The sequence below is a fragment of the Terrapene carolina genome, unplaced genomic scaffold, assembly GCF_002925995.2.
Source record: "Terrapene carolina triunguis isolate 2854851 unplaced genomic scaffold, T_m_triunguis-2.0 Scaffold69, whole genome shotgun sequence".
In the NCBI taxonomy this organism is placed as follows: domain Eukaryota; kingdom Metazoa; phylum Chordata; order Testudines; family Emydidae; genus Terrapene; species Terrapene triunguis.
This window is the reverse complement of record NW_020664420.1, coordinates 37,303,802-37,325,473: the sequence shown is the minus strand read 5'-3', so window position 1 is coordinate 37,325,473 and position 21,672 is coordinate 37,303,802. Positions and strand designations below refer to the sequence as shown.

General features: G+C 42.9%; 1 protein-coding gene across 1 annotated transcript in view; it reads right to left on the bottom strand.

Moving 5' to 3' along the window:
- The window catches only part of LHFPL2 (LHFPL tetraspan subfamily member 2), a 116,423-nt gene that overhangs the window by 17,286 nt on the left and 77,465 nt on the right, over positions 1–21,672 (bottom strand). Inside the window, exon 2 of the mRNA XM_029910928.1 lies at positions 19,560–20,321. Within this exon, the coding sequence (XP_029766788.1) occupies positions 19,560–19,989 (430 nt within the window). The 5' untranslated portion in view covers positions 19,990–20,321. The remainder of the gene's footprint in view (positions 1–19,559; positions 20,322–21,672) is intronic.

Here is a 21,672-nt window from a genome sequence, read left to right as displayed (position 1 = left end):
GTGTGGATAAGGGTCGGCACAGTCAGGGGACAGGTAGAGTCCTAGGGGGGGGCAGCCAGGGGACAAGGAGCAGGGAGGCTTAGGTAGGGGGTGGGGTCCTGGGGGGCAATTAGGGGCAAGAGTCCAGGAGGGGGTAGTCAGGGGACAAGGAGCAGAGGGGGTTGGGAGTTCTGAGGGGGGAAGTCAGGGGGCGGGAAGTAGGAGGGAGTGGGTGGGGGCGGGGCTAGGGCGGGGCTCCCTGGGTGCACACTCTAATGAAATGGGCTGCGCATGCCTATGAGAGCACAATGATGTCTGAAAATTTAACAAGTGGGCATGAAGGCTGCTATCATGGGCTGATCAGAGGCAGTTGACGACATATTGATAGTGAGATGGTAGGTAGAGCGGGGACAGGCTGTGATGGCCCTTGAAATCGAACATAAATAGCTTATATAAGTAGCCACTGGAGGGATGCAAAGAGAAGGATGAGATTGTCAAAGTGACGGGTTAGGAAAATGATGTTTGCAGCAGAATTCTGAATGGATATGAATAAGGAAAGATTGCATTTGTTAAGGCCAGAGAAAAGGACGTTGCAGTGACTGAGACGGGTACTTTGTTGAGAGTTTTAGCTGTATGAATGGATAGGAAAAGCTGTATATAAGATGTTACGCAGAAAGAATCAGCAAGATTTAGATATAGTACGAATGTGAGGACCTAGAAAGAGGTCTGAGTCAAAGATGATGCCCAGAAAATTGTAGGATGGGAAGGGAAGGCGAGCTCAGGGGAGAGGGAAGGTCACATAATATTTTGTGAGTTTTTTCTTGGAAGAAATTGGCGAGATCTTGTGTGGAGAAAGAAATGAAGATAGGAGCATGGCTGAGTCTGAGGAGTGAGTCACAGATCGTGAAAACGTGGCTGAGATTGAAGACGGGATTTAATAAAGTTGGAGATGTAGAGTGGCTTAGCTAAGGAGATGGCAAAACTGAAGGAGGAAAGAATAAATTTGTACTGGAGGAAGTCAGTCACGTCAGAGGATCTCCACCAAAGATACTCCACAATGTGAGAGCAGATGCAGCCAGAGTTCCAAGCTTACTAAGCCTGGCTTAGGTCACAAGTCAAACCTGTGCCTTCCTCAGTACCTGTGCCAAAATCTATCTGCTGTTGCCATGACTCTTCCACCCAAGAGCACTGCCAGCCAGAAAATGTAGCTATTTCTATGTAAAGTCATAAATAAAACCCTTCTTTCCTCCCCAAGCTCAGCATATCACCCTGAGAATGCTCTCCAGCTCTATACATATCTCTAAGGAGCCTAGCACCATAGTACCTAGGCACAGGATTTCAGTCCACGACTCCTGGTTGTTATCTAATACTACTTTCAAAGTGCACAGTGCTGTTTCCAAACCACAGATTCATAAGCACACAAGTTGCACTTAAAACATATCTATCAGCTGGAAAGTTTTTAGCAGCTTGAGATACATAATAGGGAGTATCAGTAAAAACAGCATTAACTTTCAAACTAGCAGAGCCCTTTTATCTAAACCCTCTAACAGCAGCCCTGTTTTAAAAAACTATATGAGTGAAACTTTTTTAGTAAAGTATTTAAACTGAATTTTAAAGCAAATTTTAAAAAAAGGTGTTCTAAAGGTGAGTCTAGCATACATTTACAGCCAGAGAGAATAGCAACAAAAGAGGGCGTCCTAGCACAGACTTTTGGTTTGTTGTCTAAATCTGCCCTCTCTGGATAGACTAAACTGTTCTAACCCTGAAATTTTGGAATTTGGCTTCAATTAAATTTTAAGTCTGCATTATACAGATTTATGAGCAAACTCAATAAATAAGATTAAAGCATTTAAATATTTGTTAGTCATAGAAGAACAAAGCTCATATTTGAGTTGTATAATTTTATGGCAGCATAATCAAATCAAGCAACAATGATCTCCACTCCGTCACACCAAGACTGACCTGGCTACAAGATTGAGTAAATATTAACGATGATTTTTTAAAAAATCAGCTACTTACCCTTATCCTAGTGTATTTGTATAGCCGCCAGTCTCCAAGATACAGAGCACAGCATGTAATTCTGGAAAGTAAAAACTTATTCCCATTCTGAAGCTGTTTCCCCTGAAAAAGCCTTTTGTGTTCTTGTGATAATTTACAGCTTCAAGTTAACATCCAAACTGCCTCTGCTCACGTAGGTTTGCAAGAAAAAATGTGACTGTCTCAGTTACTATTTCATACCATATTTTTAATCCCCTTGTTTAAAAAACTGTATACAAATTTTCTTTCCTCAAATTTCTTTTTTGTTATTATTTGCCAACTTTGTGTCATCCTCCCATTGGGATGTCATAAACCAGCAAGATGACTACAAACAAAACTAGAAAGCTCAAAGCTACAATACTGTCTCGCACCATGGCCAGGAAACCTGTGCATATACAATGAGAGCTCTGATTTAAGTCTCTAAGTTTATTTCAACAAAGAATACTGCCTTATACTTAATTGGGGAAGATTACCAACTCTGCCTGAATAACACTTGCTTATCAAACTCAAAATCTCTGGCTTCCAAAAGAAGCCTTAAAAAGTGGAAAAGGCCACTTCATTATTTAGATTGCTTCTACTCAGAAAATATACTGTAGTCTAACATCATGTAAACATCAACCCTTCTATATTTGGATGATGTAAAAGCAAACACTCCACCCCACCTCAGAACACAAAAACAAAAAACCCTAGGTTGCTGCATAAAATTACTAGTACCCACAGAGCAAAATTTATTTTTGTGAAAATGAATCTCTTGAAAAAGACATAGCAATGCTTTGCAGATTAGTATTGCAGTCTTCCCCCTCCCCCCCTTCTCCTTTGATTAAGAATTTTTTTTGTCCTGAAGACACACAAACTGTGATAAACTTGTTACACAGGGTTTTGATACAGTTCAGTAGGGTGATGCAGGCTACCATTGTGGAAAAACAGCAATTTGATTAACAAACTTCAGCATTAATTTGTCAGTGTGTGTGCTAGTCAGCATTTGGGGTAAGATCTGAGCTGCAGCAGAACAGTCGCTTTTTTTTGGGTGACGTAAAGCAGATCCCCTGGCCTGACCTTGGAAAACAACCCCTTAGGAATGTAGTTACCCTGCTGTTTATTTGGATAAGTGGAGGCGCACTATTTAGTTCTGACAGAGTCTCCCATGCAGCTGCTGTTGTGCTATATTAAACACAGTGTATATTAACAAAGCCAATTTCCATTGCAAATCCTGAAACTATCTTCTCATTCCCTAAAGAAATTGTGAAAAATCTCTGAACTTGAGGAAACAGGAAATTAACCAGATGTGATCAATGAGGTGGCAATGTAGCAAGTTCCCAAGGAACAGAGATACACTACTGCATTATTTAAAAAGAGGAGGAGGAAAAAAAGAGTAAGAATGTGTGAGGGGATCATTCTCCCATAAAAGCATGGGGGTATTTACGCAGGTAGGTTCCATCAGCACTAATGGTATTGACTGCATTCATCCCCTGCATACCGATGGGAGATTAGACCTCTAGCCCCAAAGGCATTTAACCAACTAGAAAAAGTAAACTTGCCTCCATTACTCAATGTCACACTTCCATTCTGTCAAAACATAAATGGCAAACATCTGGATGTTTTTCTATCTAGAATACATGCACAAAGCAGCAATCTCAATTTAGCCCTAAGAGACCAGGCATCGGGACTTCTTTTTCACAAACACATTGGGTTTTCCGACACAAACAATGTCTGTGAAGGATTCCACCAATCTGCAATTAACAAGGTCTTCTGCTCCTGCTAATCACTCAGGTACTGAGCAGTCAACTGACAAGGAATTTGCAGTATAGCCTCCTTCTCAGCAGCTCTGGCTCTAGACAATACTTCCTCAATTATATAAATGATCCACTTATATTTTAAGCTGATTATATCAAACTGTGTGGGCTCTGAGACTGGTGAACTCAGTCACAGAAATCCAAATCTGAGAGGAAAAAGGTGGGGAATTACTGGACAAAGCCTTACAGTATTCCAAGCCCTGAATGAAGATTCTTAATGAGAAGAAACATAAGCTAAATTACCTGGAACACTGTGAAATAACCAGTCCCTCAGACTTTTGTGCACAGCAGATCTCTCTGAATCTAGAGAGAAAACTAGGCTGTAAGAAGGATCCTGCTATTGTTTGTATTTTAATTCTGTTCCAAATCCAGACTAAGGCCTTGGCTACACTTGCAGCTGTACAGCGCTGTGAGGTAAACCTGTCTTCGTACAGCTGAGTAGGGAAAAGCGCTGCAGTCTGTCCACACTGACAGCTGCCAGCGCAGTGGTGTGGCCACACTTGCAACATTTGCAGCTGTGTTGGGAGCAGTGCATTATGGGCAGCTATCCCAGCATTCATGTGGCTGCAACGTGCTTCTCAAAACGAGGGGGGGGGGGTGGATTGTGACAGGGAGTGTGGGGGGGGAGAGAGTGCTTTTTGGAGCATGTCAGCTCTCTATTTTGCAAGTTCCGAACTCCCGCCCCCCTGCTCATTCATTTACTCGCTCAAAGCAAGCTGCAAACTGTTTGCTTTTCTCTGTGGTATGAGCTTTGAAACCGGCACTTCCGCATTCCTGCAGCGGGTCACAACAATGGAGAGGATTGGCCACTTGACAAGGTGATTAGTACAGCTCTGCAAGCGTTTACACTCACACCCATGAGTCGTAGCCACTCCGCTGCAGCTGTTATTCCTCTCGGAGATGTGGAGTACCTGCAGCGGTGTACCCAGGGAGATACAGCGCTGTAAGTGCCCTGCCAGTGTGGACGGGGAGTGAGTTACAGCGCTGGGGGAGGCTTTACAGCGCTGTAACTTGCAAGTGTAGCCAAGGCCTAAGACTTTTGTGTAGACAGACCATTGCAGCATTTTCCCTGAAGGGTTCCACCACGTTCCATCAGCAAATTAAAGGGACTTGGAAAATGGTGTTTCTTTCTGAAAATGGCGTAACTGTTACTGTTACCCACAGCCCCTACATTTATTGTAACTGATAGAGATTAGAGGGGAGAAATTATTCCCACTCCCACCCTGCAATCATAGGCGCTGACTCTGTGGGTGCTCCAGGGCTGCAGCACCCAGGGGGAAAAATTGGTGGGTGCTCTGCACCCACCGGCAGCCAAGCTCCCCTCCCCACCCCGCCTCCTCTCCTGAGTACGCCTCCCCACTTCTCTTCCTATCTCCCAGTGCTTGCCGCTGCAAAACAGCTGTTTTGTGGTGTAACAAGCTCTGGGAGGGAGGGAACGCGGTGCACTCAGGGGAGGAGGCGGGGCTTAGGCGGGTATTTGGGGAAGGGGTTGGAATAGGGGCAGGGAGGGGGCAGAGTTGGGGCAGGGACAGGGTTGGAATGGGGGCGGGCCGGGGCAGGGGTGGAGGGGGGTCACGCACCCACTGGCGCCAGCAGAAGTCGGCGCTTATGCCCCAAATGCATTTGCGTAATTGACACCACTTTGCATATAGACAGTGTCACTATTTTGTTCCTGGTGCATACATTCTGCAGGTCTGCAGGAAGGTGTTCACTGGTAACAGCAGCAGCAGAATTGAAACAAAGTGGACAGATAGCAGCAAGAAGCAGGCAGGTGTGAGGACACTGGACAATGAGAAAGGGGAGAGTATGAGGAGCCCTGAGCCTGAACACCTTTGGTGATGTTAATCATCAAAAGATCCTTCTAAACATAAAATAGGGAAATAAAAAACCCATAACAATTTCAAAGACTCAGTCAATGTAAAAAAACCCCACATTGACAGTGTCCATTTAAATCATAAAACTGAACTCAGGCTTACAAAGGCAGAGTGGAGACAGGAGACTTAGGAAACAGGACTGTTGAAGTGGAAGCCGCTATGCAAAATGCTACTCAGCAGATTGCTCAGCCTACTTGAGTGATAGGAAGGAGAGACCCACTAATTAATTCCAGACTAGTGGAGCCACATGCAGATACAAATACATCTGGAACAGCTTCCACCTGAGACAAGAGATTGAAATGTTTAAAATGGTAGCCAGGCAAATTCTCAAAACTGCTTAGACTGTGTTTCCAAAATACCTTTAAAAAGGGGTCTATGTGACTATCAGAAGAAAAAGAAATTCCTTCACAGTTCCCTCTTCAAAACAGACTGACCAAGAGAATAAACTCTCTTAACGTTCAGTCCTAACTAAGCTAATCCTTTTGTTTATGAAGGCTACCCCTTTATTGTGAACATGGCAAGTTTTTCTTTATTTAGAACCAAATCTGTGTAAGCTCTCTAAGGGTACGTCTTCACTACCCGCCATATCGGCGGGTAGCAATCGATTTATCCGGGATCAATATATCGCGTCTCGTTAAGATGTGATATATCGATCCCCGAACGCGCTCACCGTCGACTCCGGAACTCCACCAGAGCGAGCGGCAGTAGCGCAGTCGACGGGGGAGCCGCAGCCATCGATCCCGCGCCGTCTGGACCCCAGGTAATTCGATCCAAGATACTTCGACTTCAGCTACGCTATTCGCGTAGCTGAAGTTGCGTATCTTGGATCGATCCCTCCCTCCCCCAGTGTAGACCAGCCCTAATCATTGAAAACAGAAATAGGATGGTAGGAGGGTGACAGATGCGGAAATGGTGTTGGGACTGGTGTGTGTGTGAGAGATGGAAGAGAAGGCGAATAACCAGGATACTATGTGCTACTATGGGAGTGAAATATGCACTGCCACTACTAAATGAAACTAAAGTAAATCAGAGTGCTTGTAACCCTCCATGTGGGTTCTTTTGACAGAATGACAGCAAGGCAGGTGCTGCCTGCATAGCTTTGGCTACTGGTACAATGTAACACTCTTCTCTGTCACACTTGTTTGGTGGCCTGCAACCCTTCTTTTAACAATAAAGGTGTGCATAAGCACCCACTCTCTATCACCTTTTAACACTGTGGTTTGACTCCCTGTTAATTGAGGGGAAGAAAATTGGAAGCAAACGGATGATAAAAAAAGACCCAACCCCTCTCACGGGTTGCAGAAGTGATTGGATGTGTGGACCAGCCTTGCTGCGCTTCAGAATGGTTCAGTGAGAGTGGTAGCCCTGCTGGTAGAGTCAAGATTAAACATCACATCCATGAAAACTGAAGAGTTTATAAGATTTCAGCAATACAAAAAAAATGTATTAAGTGCTATGTATGACTTGGACGCTGTATAAATAATAATTAAATACTCCTACCACTACTACTAATTTCCCCTCATTCATTCCAACCCTTCTCATGGGAGTGGAACCCTAAGGATTTAAACTTTCTCTTGCTTCACAAGTTCCTCTTGAGATCCTGACAACATAGGTACCTTACCCTCCTTCCCATGGAGAACCTGCTGGGATGTCTTTGAAGCTATCAACTCAGTTCCTTAATTAGTAGGAGTTGTTGCTACTGAACAATTCAAAGCATTCCAGCTTTTCTCTTCATAAGCTGAATATGCTCCCCCTTCCCCCCAATCTTGCCAGCCCATGGCAACACAGGAAGGAATACAAGGAGAGGATTGTGACTCACATCTCCTGCACAACAGTGTAGACACAAAACACTAATCTAGCCACCAGTCTCCATTTTAGGTCAGTTTTCACTCTGACCTACTGGGACAAAATGGAGCATTCAACATTTTTAAAGATTAAGAAGCCTTGAGAATAAGTAGAGTGCTGTCTGCTGCCATTAAGTACTATTTTGCCATACAAATCTGTGATAAATTAGTAACTAAACATTCAGTTTGTACTGCGGATGATAGATCCAGGATGTTCTTTAGTTATGAGTGGAAATACAGGCTCTCTGACCACAAGTCAACCTGAATTATTCTACAACCTATCCTGGAAAACGATCCCTCACACAGACCTTGGGAGACAGGCCAGTCCTCGCTTACAGACAGCCCCACAACCTGAAGCAAATACTCACCAGCAACTACACACCACACCACAGAAACACTAACCCAGGAACCAATCCCTGTAGCAAACCTCATTGTCTACTCTGTCCCCATATCTACTCTAGCGACACCATCAGAGGCTCATTCACCTGCACGTCTACTAATGTTATATATGCCATCATGTGCCAGCAATGCCCCTCTGCCATGTACATTGGCCAAACCGGACAGTCCCTATGCAAAAGAATAAATGGACACAAATTGGACATCAGGAATGGCAACATACAAAAGCCAGTAGGAGAACACTTCAATCTTCCTGGACATTCTAGAACAGATTTAAAAGTAGCCATACTGGAACAAAAAAACTTCAAAGAGAAACAGCAGAACTAAAATTCATTTACAAATTTAACACCATTGATTTGGGCTTGAATAGGGGCTGGGAGTGGCTGGCTCATTACAAAAGCAGCTTTGCCTCTCCTGGAATTGACACCTCCTCATCTATTATTGGGAGTGGACTAAATCCACCCTGATAGAATTGGCCCTGTCAACACTGGTTCTACACTTGTGAGGTAACTCCCTTCTCTTCAAGTGTCATTATATAATGCCTGCATCTGTAATTTTCACTCCAGGCATCTGAAGAAGTGGTTTTTTTATCCATGAAAGCTTATGCCCAAATAAATCTGTTAATCTTTAAGGTGCCACCGGACTCCTTGTTGTTTTCCTGAATTATTCTGTCCATAGAAGACGCAAAGGAAAGCAACAACAGCTGTTTCACAACACTAGATATAACCCTTCCCACCATTGCAACACTGGTGCATGCCAGCCCCCTGACTAGCATATACAAGTTGTATCCTGCTCATTTGAAAAGTGAAAAGCACATGCCTGTCATGCTACTTAGGGATTGCTAAATCAACATTTTGGTTTTCTTAAAAAATTTAGAAGGCCTATGGGTTGGTTCTCTATTGTGAAATGGCCCTGTGACACAGCACTAGTAGTGTAAAGTGCCGGGGTAGGCAACCTATGGCACGTGTGCCAAAGGCGGCACGTGAGCTGATTTTCAGCGGCACTCACGCTGCCCAGGTCCTGGCCACCGGTCAGGGGCGCTCTGCATTTTAATTTAATTTTAAATGAAGCTTCTTAAACATTTTAAAAACCTTAATTTACTTTACATACAACAATAGTTTCGTTATATATTATAGACTTATAGAAAGAGACCTTCTAAAAACGTTAAAATGTATTACTGGCACGTGAAACCTTACATCAGAGTGAATAAATGAAGACTCGGCACACCACTTCTGAAAGGTTGCTGACCCCTGGTAAAGTGGGTCCAAACAGAACCCCAGGAGTATTCTGTTCCTCCTCTATAAGGAGGTTCCTTCACTGGTACACAACTCCTGGAGTAGCTCTTCTTCAGCCCACCTTCCAGCCACAGGGTGGGGTGGGAGGAGAGACAGACAGAAGGAGGGAGTCTGGATAGGGGAAGCAGAGTGTAAGCTGTACCAGCTGAGGCTGCTTTACCAGACATCAAGGAGTGAGGGCCCAGACTATGAGAAGAATAAAGGTGGCTCAAAGCCCCATTGTTTCCTCCCACTGCCACTTGCCATTCCTATACCAAGAGCAAGAACAGAGCAACTAAATGACAGTCAGGCCCTCAGAGCTAACAGAGATGCTCTAAACTATTTCTTGTTTTTAATTTCGATGAAAAATCTTCAGTGGTTATAAACTAAATTTATAGTTTAAATAGTCCCCTGCAGTGTTTGCACCCTACATGTTACAACAGGTTAGACTACGGCTACATCCACGCAGCAATTAAATACCTGCGGTTGGCCCGGGTCAGCTGATTCAGGCTCGCAGGACTCGGTCTCCGGTGCTGTAAAATTGCTGTGTAGACACTTTGGCTCAGGCTGGAGACTGAATGTCTACATGGCAATGTTAGCCCTACATCCCAATTCCCATGAGCCTGAATCAGCTGACCTGGGCCAACCACGGCCGTGCCATGGATCTTTTATTCCAGCGTAGACGTAACCCTCTGAGATCTGGAAGTGAAACTCACTATTCTATTATGCTTGTCCTAATGTTTAAAAGGGGGCAGTCTGAACTGTATTACCTAAAATCTTAGAAGAAAAAACAAGGGTTTTAAAAAGTGCCCCACTACCCCTTTAGCCTGACTACTGGAGACTTTCAGCACAGATAATGGAATCTGGTATTCATGCGCGGCAAGATAAAATGTTATTCAATGGAAAAAAACACTCCATGCAATCCTATTAAAGAGCCTACAAGCTACATTTCCTAGGAGTGAAAACAAAATAATGTCACTGCCAAACCTAATTAGTGAAGATTGAAAGTGTATAATCTGCTGGGCCTCCAGTGACACACCAAGAGTTACTATGACCTCAATAAAGAATCAGTGTGTTCATACAGGCATATCTTGGCAACATCGGAAATGAACAGACCGTGAAATCTAGCCTAATAGAAGTGATGTCTTTGAAATAAAAACTCATGAGCTGTAATAGCACCACTTCTAGTAGGTCTAGGAATGTCCTGGTATCCTGGTTGGTTTTACTGTTTCTTTTATCCAAGTTATTTTGAACCCCTCCAGATTCTGGTCACCTGAAGGACCTGTCAGCCAGCTGAGTTTGTGACACTCACAACAGGTACTTCAGCCTTTCACGTGTTGCCACATTTCCTCCTGCACTCCAGAATACACCTCAGCATTGGCCCCATCACATGGGACATCAAGCCAGCCCCCTCCCGCATTCAGATCCATGTGCCATTAGAGCTTGCTCTGACTCCATGCATTCAAGGAGTTCAGCCACATGGAAAGCCAAGTGGCTACTGGCCCAGCAGCAAGGCTTCTCACCTCCCTGAAGAATACCAGATTGTGGCTGGGTACAGATGGACTAAAGAGCCTTTTGTTCCTGACTATGGGGGGTGGGAGAGAGGAAGCAGACTCAGAAAGAACTGCTACAGCATATGGAGTGGGGAGTGAATGTGTGGCAAAGAGAGTGGTGGGGAGGCAGATAGGGAGAGCCAGGGAGAAAAGAGAAGAGGAGAGGATGAGTGTCATAAGAAAGAGAAGAAATATGAAAAGGAGCAGACAGGAGTGATAGAGGAAGAGACAAGAGCAAGGAAAAAGAGGCAGTACTTTGAGCAAGGGGTTTACATATTATATATATATATATAAAAAAAATACACAATTTTTTTTAATAATTTAAAATTTTTTTTAATTAATGGAGATATTCTATCTCCTAGAACTGGAAGGGACCTTGAAAGGTCATTGAGTCCAGCCCCCTGCCTTCACTAGCAGGACCAAGTACTGATTTTGCCCTAGATCCCTAAGTGGCCCCCTCAAGGATTGAACTCACAACCCTGAGTTTAGCAGGCCAATGCTCAAACCACTGAGCTATCCCTCCCCCCACATCATAAATAAAGATGATGGGGCTGCAGATAGAGAGTAAAAATACTGTAAAAAGGCTATGACAGAGAAAAAGCCAGAAGGAGGCAGAACAATATGTATATTTTCCCCTCTCACTCAGCCCTGTACTGCACCATGTCCTAGTTTTATTCTTAAAAAGGAAGCGAGGGGAGTGTTGGACACCCTTTTCTTTCTCTCTCCTCCAGTAAATTCAGTTGTCAACGCCCGCCTCCCCTCTACACCCACATGTGCCATTTGCCCAAACTTATATTTTGTTTTGGATACCTAAACACATTAACCTCCGTTATTTCAATTTGTCATCATTTATCACTGAAATGGAAAGAGGCACAATGACCAAAAAAATCTACTTTTGTAAAAATTTGAATTGTTATAAAAATAATAAAAGAACAACCAACACACACACACATCCCTAATATGAGAAAATCTTCATTTTATCACACCAGACCAGGTACAACATGGTCCAAACAAACTCGGCACAACTGTTTCTTATAGGGATATATTTATACAATGTTTCTTTTAAAGTCAGTCATACTGTACCTTTTACTTCACTGGCTGTTTAGCATGTTTTATACTTAGCGTTAGCACAGCTTTCCTTCTTTGGCATATTCCCCCTCTCCTTCCTCCACACAGTGGTCCCCTGAGTCTGAACTTTCAGCAGCCAAGTATGTATTAGCTGTCACACTGGCATTTGGCCATGTAAGTTAGAGGAGGCCTTATACCACACTATTCAGAATGCTATAGAAGTTAACGCTCTGTCAGGATTTCCACTATATCACCTCCCCACCACACACACATTTTGTTTGTTTGTTTTTTGAAGAATTTAGAACACTGGCATTAGACAAAACATTGTAGGTTGAATATTAGAAGGAAACACTTGTTTTCAAAATAAAATAATAAAAGTTTGGGCTGTGTTTCCACACTTTCGTAAAAACAAATAGAGGTTTACTGGGTTTGGTTACCTTACTGCATCCACTTAACTGAATTGCTGCTTCTGTTTCAACACACTGCATCTTTTTCTCCACTCCATTTGTCTAGCATCTGCTTCCATTAGTCCACAAGCAGCAAGAATCCAGGCAAATCCATGCCATATCTTACCTCCCTGCTCCCTAGCATGTCCCTATTTCCCCCAGCAGAGTCTGCCTCCCTATTTTCCACCTCCACTTACAACTTCTGATCACTCTAGGCTACCCAGCACTATAATTCCAAAATCCTCCTTCCCTTAGATTCTCTCTAGCAGCTCCCATCATGCATTTCACAGCTCCACAGCAAGTTCTAATAGCCCCACTCCATTACAAGACCCTATTTCCTCCAGTTTACCTCCCAACCCCAGAGGAAACTCCAGTACATTTCCACACCCTCTGTTTATCCTCCTGTCTCAGCAGCAAGTTCTGACTGACCCCCTGCTTCCTTCTCAACTTTCTCAGCAATTCCCAATTCCCACCCTGTATCCCAGTAGTTCTCAATCACACCTCTCCGCCACACCACAATTCCCAGAGAACTAGCCATTTCTACTCCTCCCCTGCACACATCCAGTCCTGACTACATCTGGATTCCACCATTCACTACATGCAATTCCAGATCCATCCTTAGCTCCCAGCCACAAATAGTTCACATCTCACACACACAAATGCATGAAGTTCAGCTTGCCTTCCTCTTCCCCTGGGAACAATCTCCCAAATGGGAACGAGGGCAGAAGTTGTAGGGCTTAAGTCCCACTTCAAGTCAGTCACGCAAACATGCTCACACAAACTCCTCCAGCACTGTGGGGTTTTAGTTGCTCATGCAAGTCGTGGGTGGGTTTGCCACATTAAAGAGTGCTAGAAAATGACAGGCTACGCCTCAAAAAATAACAGGGTGGGGAAATTTTTTGAAGAGTGGCTACATTTAGGTGCCTATAAAATTTCTGTCCATGTAAATGGAGAAATAATTAAGCTCTTTGTTACAGGAAACGCCAATGTTAATTATCCATAAGGCATCATACACATTTACGGCATTGTATAAACAATAAAAATAGCTTGGATATCAAAGATAAAAGAGGGTACTTTGGTGCCCATAAACTGTTCAGTGTGGACTGCGGTGGTTAGGGTAGTGTCACAGCATTTTATGCATTCATACGAAATACTGATTGTCTATGGCCAGATTATTTTAGGTTTCAGTATAATAAATTGCATTAACAGCTTATCTCAGTAGACTTCTAATCTGTTTAATTCTGAACTTTGATCTCCTCTCTTTATTCTGACTGCACCTTCCTTTCTCCTTCCCAACCTGTTTTCTGTCATCAGCACATTTCATCAATTGGCTGCACATTTATTCCTCCAAATCACTGATCTGTCATGAGAATGTAATAGTGTGTGTGTGTGTCTGACACACATAATATGAATTTAGTGTGTCTGGCACTAAAATTCAAGCACATTTAGTACTTAAGTTTTTTTGAAATGTTTACTATATTTTATTTAATAAGCCAGTTTAACAAGAATTTAAATTAACTTCAATATTTATATTATATTAAATATATTGAAAGAGGGAACATATTTAAGTCTGAAACTTTCCTGAGGCAACAAGGAGAGATGCTAAAAGATTGTCTCTTTCTCTATAGGAGATACACAAAACAAAAATAAATTATGTCTATAAGCTTTCAACAAAAAACAACATATTACATCACCTACACTAAGAGTTATTCTAGCACTATCATTTTCGGCAGCAGTGATTATGCTGTTATGCACAGCTGGATTCAAATGTAGGTTAGAGAGTTTTGAAGTTATTTGATTGCTCTTAATTGCCTGTCACTAGGTTACTGGATTTTCTTGTTCTATAGTTTAAAAACTGAGTAACATGTTGGACTTGGCAGATGTACACCTGCATTCTTGAAGTCCACAGCAGCAATTTTTGAAACATAATTTGTATAGCTACAACGAACAACTAGTTTACATCCTGACTACATCAGCTAAAAACAGCCATGCTTTGGAAAAAATGGAGCCTGGACAGACGCTTGCTAAGGAAACTGGAACTGATATAGCAAAGCTTGTGGGTGGAGGGCACCCAACTGTGCTGTCATGACATATTAAAATGGATGATAGAGAGCTGCTACTAAAATAATCAGAAATGGGATTATTGTATCAAGATGCAGCAAATACAAACAATTGAAAAAACAGAGTTTTTCCTCGTAAGAGAAATCCAGAGAGGCACAAATTCACCCTAAATCACTGTTATTAACAAAAGATTAGATCAGAAGTTCCCAAACTGTGCTCTGGAGAGCCCTTAAATTGTGGTCTGTGGAGGGAATAGGAGAAGCACCATGGAGAAACGTGACTGATGGAGAAGAGGATAGGATTAGAGGGAGGGAACACTGAAGGGGACAAGGGGGATGGAGCATGGTGGGGACTTGTGATGGGGGAATGGGATCCTGGAAAGTGCTTCAGGTGGGAGGAGGCCAGGTCACCTGACGGACAATTGTTTGAAGCAAACTGAGATTCAGCTGGGGGGAATGGATTTGATTCCAAGTGTGCACTGAATATCACTGGGGAAAACTGATGTTCATTGTGGAGGGGAAATTAATCCTCTGGGAGTGGAGATTTTTTTTTTATTTGTTCTGGGGTAAGGGAAACTGTGAGGAGGGTGAGGAACTGATGGTAAACTGCAAACCTGATAACGGCTTGGTAAGTGGAGAACTGTGATCACTACTACTGACAGGCTGAGAATTTGCACATCCTCTTATATTTATGTTACCCCATCTGCCCCTTGCCACCCGGGCCTGCTTGTTTAGTTCAGCACCTGTTATGTCTTGTCTTCTAGAGGCAGGGACTATCATTTATTATATGTCTGTACAATGCCAAACACAATGGGAGTCCTCACCTGATTGTGGGCCTTAGCTGCTAATGCAATGTAAATGTTAAATAATAATATAGGGTGGAATTGGCTTTGAATGTAATGGTGTGGAGAACAGATTTTGAAGAATGGGGGTCCCAGTTTGGCAGCAGGGGAGGAGGACAAGAAAAGGTAGTCCCCAAGATGGCTCCCTAAAAAAATACAGTCCACACTATGAAAAGGTTTTAGGACCTGTGGGCTACATCATCCATTTAATAGGCCTGTCTGGTAATATATTCTTGTTTCAGCAAAGAAAGGCAGTTATAATTCAAATGGAAGTAACAAATTAAACTGCCTTTCCAATATATTAAGAAACATCATTTTATTTATTTGTAAAGCTCTGCCAGAGTGACATTGTGCTGTTCCCCGTACGGAAACAGACTTGGCCTGTTGATATCTCAGAGTTCAGATAATGTCAAGTTATTCACGCTGCTAATCTGGTCCCATTGTTCTGACATGTGGATAGGGTGTCACTGAAGGTCTCTAAGTCCCAGCCCACACATTCATAAACCAGTCTGAAATCACTAGAGCAGATGCCAGTTCAGCCAAATTCATATCAATGTAGGACAGTATCTGCCTAGCATTCAGACTCAGTGCTGCCTATTTACTACCTATTTAGAGCATAAGGTTCGCTTTTTTTTTTTTTAATACTATAAGGTTGATTTAAAAAAACAGTTTATAATGACCAATCTCATAATGGAACTAAATTATACCAGAGATTGAAGTCTGATGTCACTGTAGGAAGCTCTGCTTTTTTAAACAATTTACAGTGTCAATCACGACACAAGAATAAGGAGTAAACATGAATGCCAGTATTGGAAGGTGATTTATTAATACAATCTACTTAGATTGTAAACTTTTTCAGCAGGGATTAGGTTTCCTTTAAGGGTGTATACACTGCTTAACACACTGGGGTCCCAAGTCCTGATTGGGGCCTCTAAGCACTACCGTAATACAAATAAATAAATGATGATAATATGCACATATGACTCATGGACTGTTGATAATTAACTACCTACAGCTTGATAGTGACTATGACAATCTACCTGGAATTATTTGCTTATCTATTAATATATGCATTTTAGAACAGTGCATCATTTACCCCTAGCATTCCAAGTGATTCAGTTGCCTTAAAAACAGATTGCATGCTTCACAAAGACATTCAAATTAAGCTTGTCCAGTCTCCTAGATGCTAGGCGATAATTATTTATCTAATGATATGGTTCCACTCTTTGGAGCAGATGACAGATTCGTTTCTTGATGGCATGATATGTTTACAAAATTAAGACTGCCGGTTAATATTTCTGCACTTCCACAATAAAAGGAATTAGTCTTAAAAGTGAGTGCTGAAAGACTTACTCCACTACAAAGGAATTCCAAGATTTTGAAAGGGCCTTTTTAAAGAAGCAGATTTTTTCTATTAAGCTTTATACTTCTGATTGTCTACAACAAACAAAAACTCTCTGTCAACTAGATATGTGTGTGGCTCCCGCTGACCTAAACAGGAGCTCCAGACATGTGTCCAAGGGCAGAAGTTGAACCAATGCCATAACAGAAGAGATGCATTTTTGTAATCTACAATTTCACCTCAGACAACTCCCAGGTCACAACCTAAGATGTTAGACAGAAATGATACATCCGGTGTCCATTATTGTTTTTTTTTCATGATGAATTCCAGGAATAGATTAACTTGCAGAATGTTTTAATTACATTAAGTCCTTGTAGCAAAGATATAGAGATTTTAAATGTGATTACGTCTGCTAGATCCTTAGTTCCTGTAAATGCTTGTGCTGTGGTTGGAGCCTGAAGTAAGAGCATCACATCTTTGAAGAAAAGATGTACTACATAACTGCAAATTTCTCTCTCTCTCTCTCTCACACACACACACACACACACACACACACACACAGAGAGAGAGAGAGAGAGAGAGAGAAAAGCAAAGCTACTTCAGGAACGTTATTCCCCCTGCTTATTTACAGAATCACATTTGAAAGATCAGAAAACTTAAGACAAGGAGTCAGGACCATGCATGGCTGTCCTTTACGAGCTTTGATAGCTGCAGCATTACTCTAGATGTGGGAATATTGTTATAATTCTGTCACTTAAAGTTCAACCATGCTGACAGCTGTCCTTCTTGAACCATTTGGTTAAATGTTTTCCAAAATCAGGAATTGAGAAAATTAAACCTCACAGCTGTGACAAGTCATCAGCAAAACATTTTCAGCCATCCAGATACAGCAATACTATCGGCACAAAGCAGCAATGCATTCAGTAAAATTAATCTTGAGAGAACAAATCACTAGTCACAAGATGGCTGGCTGCAAATAATTATATGGGCCTTTACCATAGCAACAGTTTAAATAATGTGACCTTTCAATTACCCTGGTTCATGCTATGTGGATTTATCTACACTATACGAAGGAAGTGCTTCCATTCATAGCACTTCTCAAAAAGAGGGACTGACATCTTCCCTAACACATGAGAAATGCTTTACCCATCAGATAACTCAATTCTTGAGACCATAGTTCTTCCTAAAGGCACAGCTGGTTCAATTATAAAACATACAATTCTTTTTCTCATATTCTCTTTTCAGAGGCAAGTAGAACTGGTCTCCAGTCCAGAACAGTCTTTCAAGATTCAGGAATCTGCCTCCTACTAGTTTTGAAATTAGAATCTTTATAAATATTCACCTCATTTTAAAACGAAGGGAATATCAGCCCAGCAAAATTACAGTTGACCTGCTAATTTCTGAAATAAGTGGCAATTAAAAAAGGTAAAAAGCTAAAACGTACAATGAGATGCTACAGCTCTGACATTCAGACCTGTATATTTTTTGCATTTGTGATGATGAATTTCCAAAACGGAGTGGTCAGACCAAAGAGGTGCCGTTTTTATTGTAAAAAAAATCCCTTTGCTAGTTGTATGCCACCATCTAAACCGGTGAATTGAGAGCCAATTTAGGGCTCTATTGTGCCTTGAGGGCGCAGCCTTACACTGGGGGTAGTGTGAAGCAAGCATGATGCCTTTATTCTGGATCTCCAGGGAGTGCAGGGGAAGCTACTACACCACCCTACTTCGAGGTGCAATCCGTGCTGCACTTGTACTCAGACAGCTCTGCTGGCTGCTGCCAGGCCTGACCTTCTCCTCACCCCATTTTGGGGAGTCATGAGTCCTAGCTAGGTTTACAGAGTCTTGGCGCTCATTTGCATGCAGCCAGGGGAAGGCTCTTCACTCACTCCCAACACTCCCATGTACCCTGCTACTAGGCATAAACTAGCCTGCAACTGAGCACAAAATATAATTAGCTTTAGAAAGAATTAAACTTGCACTCTTGCATCTCCTCTTACCATGCAGCCAACAGGACACTGTTTGGCTACATAGGCATTTACTACATTCAGGCAAACTGGTCTGCCTAAAATGAGAATCAATTTGAAATGCCAACCTTCTTTTGAACAAAACCCTTTTCTATGGTTTGAACATATCTGGTTGAGAGCACAGCCCAGAATGCGAAGAAAAGACCTCTGTACATATCCTATTTTCTGCTGCCACCCTGGTGACTCCCAAGTAGATCCATGAAGGTCTTTATGGTTATATCTGAAGATAGCCTCTGTCCTGAAATGATCAGAGCAGAGTATATAATACAAAAACTTTCACATGATAGTGGTTTTTACACTGCTTATTAATGAAAGCTCCCAGAACTACTAGCTAGCATCCATTGGAAAGGGAGGAATTTAGCATTCATTTTTTGATCTCACTGCACAGAATTTTTGTTACACTCCAGGAAATATGCAATAAAACTGAATAATATCTGACCAAATTTCTCAGGAAACTTAGAAATGACAAGTCACCAGAAGCCAATTCATTTGTTCAGTTCAAATGACCATCACTTAGGCAGTGAAAAGGTAAAATCACCTCTTCAAAAGCAACTGAACTCCCTGATGAGTGAAGAAGGGTCTTATTTCCAGAAAGTACCATGGGTCAAACTGTGTTCTTGGATAAGCCTGTGCATGCAAATATAGGCCTATGCCTGGGATTTACTCTCACCACGACCCCGAAGTGAGAGAGACACGGATACAGAGAACTGCCTTCAGAACTAATGGAAAAATCATTAAAGGAGTGAGAGGCAGACACACTATTGTTGGTGCCAGCGTTTGCTAACACCACAGAGCAAACTTAAGGAGAGAAGTCCTTGTTACTGAAACACATTTTTCAGACAGAAGAAAGACTTGAACAGCAATATAGGAAACTTTGGTCTGTTCACCTTGGCACAGTGCAATCCTTAATCCACCTACACGATGATTAGCTATTCAAACAAGACAAATTCCTAAACACTGGCATATGGAAGAGTTATGTATAAAATAGTTGGGGAAGTTTTCAGTTGCTGTCACATCACACTTACCTGCAATCCCTTGTAGCAGCCCACAGACATTAAAAATACTTTTCTTCATTACACTCTGCACACACATAGTAAAGACAGAGACAAATGCCACAGCACAGAGAATCATGATCCCCACAGCTAGGAAAATAGCAGTAGCCTGCCAGAACCCACTGGCAATCTCATTAAAGTTCTCGGCGTAGGGCCCACAAAGCGTGTCTCGTCTGGAAACCTGCATGTGGGAGATTCTGGTGCAACGCCCATAGATGCCCAAAGTTGGATGGTAAGGCTCCTGTGAGCCTCCTGTCCTGTTGTCCATATCTTCGGAGCTCACAGGCTTGGCTTTGCCAATTAGCCAATCTGCACTCATGAAAGCTATGAGCTCTGCAAAAGCCACGACAATACTCAGGAGTGTCCACAGCATTGAGCGACAAGTTACAATGACATGACACATATTGCTGTCCAGTGCTTACGGTCAGTGCAGTTTGAGAGTCTGAAACCCAAAACAAAGGGGAAAAATTAAATTAAAAAAAGAAAAAATATCCACAAAAAATGCTGCTTCAGTTCTGCTCTTCCAGCTGTTTCACAATAGCAGGGAAGGAGAAGAAGAAGTTAGCTGCCCAAAGTTTTGCAAGCAGTCCAGTCATTTGTTCTCAGTGTTTAGCTTCTCCTTTGGTTGCTGAGTACTGAAGTATGTGTTTCTGCGTTAATATTCATACTGGCACATGACGTTACAATAGCATGGGGGAGGGCCCGAGGACTGCCCACTGCTTTTACATCACACACCTAGAGGAGAGAAAGAAGATGAAAACGTTAGCAGAGAGAAAAAAAAAAAAGCTCGACTCTACCCCCGCAGTTCCAGAGAACAATCCAATGTTTTGCAAAGATCATTCTAAATCAACATATGAAAGTTCTAACAAGGGCCCGTCAAATACAGCCTGCTGGAAACTTCCCAGCTTAGACTCAATGGAGTGATTAATCTCCTGCTGCACTGCTGTACTTACAGTATCTGTTTTGTCCCATCCTACTTGCAGCTGTTTGTCAAAAACTTTGTAAGCAAGGTCCCAGCAACTCCAAACATACCCAGCCACCCACAACCCACCTGTTGAAACTACTAGCTTTTGGGAGTTATCCAGTAAAATGCTCACACTTGTTTAGGTAGTTTTTCATAAGTGCATTGTTAGAGTGCTGCCCTGTATTTAGTGCTAGGACTCAAACGAGCAGAATTACATTGAGTACCTCTGGGAAGGAGACAGGATACAAGCTCTTTCACATCAGGATCATATGTGACAGTTGTACAATGAATGAACCCAATCTCATACTATTTCACTGAAACAGCTTCCTAGCTAGACTGCTGCCTACTGTTGCTGTTCCAGCTTACGTCTCAATGAAGAGCAAAACAGAAGTGAAACTGGGAATAACCCACCCACTGGAACACATCAGAGCTATCGAAACATAGCTAAGTTCCAAGATTTTGAAATAGTTCTGCTGAACTGATATTGCACAGTATTCTTAATCTTTGCTTAGCTTTAAGTGTGAAACACAAAACAAGTTATAATATCCAACACACAAGTACATGGCATCTCATCCTGGTTAATTGGTTAATGCTGAAAGTGGCAGCCTTAGGTAATCCATGTTGCTGCAAAAGTTCTTACACATTCAGGAGCCCTGCTCACTGCCAAACAGCTTATGGATCCAAAAATAGAGCTGTCAATGGACTGCACACTCTCTCAGCACCCTCTAACTCAGCGGTGGGCAAACTACAGCCCGTGGGCCGCATCCGGCCCATCAGGCCTTTTAATCAGGCCCTCAAGCTCACGCCGGGGACCAGGGTCAGGGGATCGCCCCACTCCCGTGCTCCAGCCACAGAGCGGGGTGTCAGAGGCTTGCCGTGCGGCTCCTGGAAGCAGCGGCATGTCCCCCCTCCAGCTCCTATGCGTAGGGGCAGCCAGGGGGCTCTTCGCACGCTGCCCCCACCCCAAGCACCGCCCCCCGCAGCTCCTATTGGCTGGGAACCATGGTCAATTTGAGCTGCAGGGGCAGCGCCTGCGGACGGGGCAGCGTGCAGAGGCACATGGCCGGCGCCGCACCCCGCGCAGGAGCCGTAGACGGGCACGTCACTGCTTCTGGGAGCTGC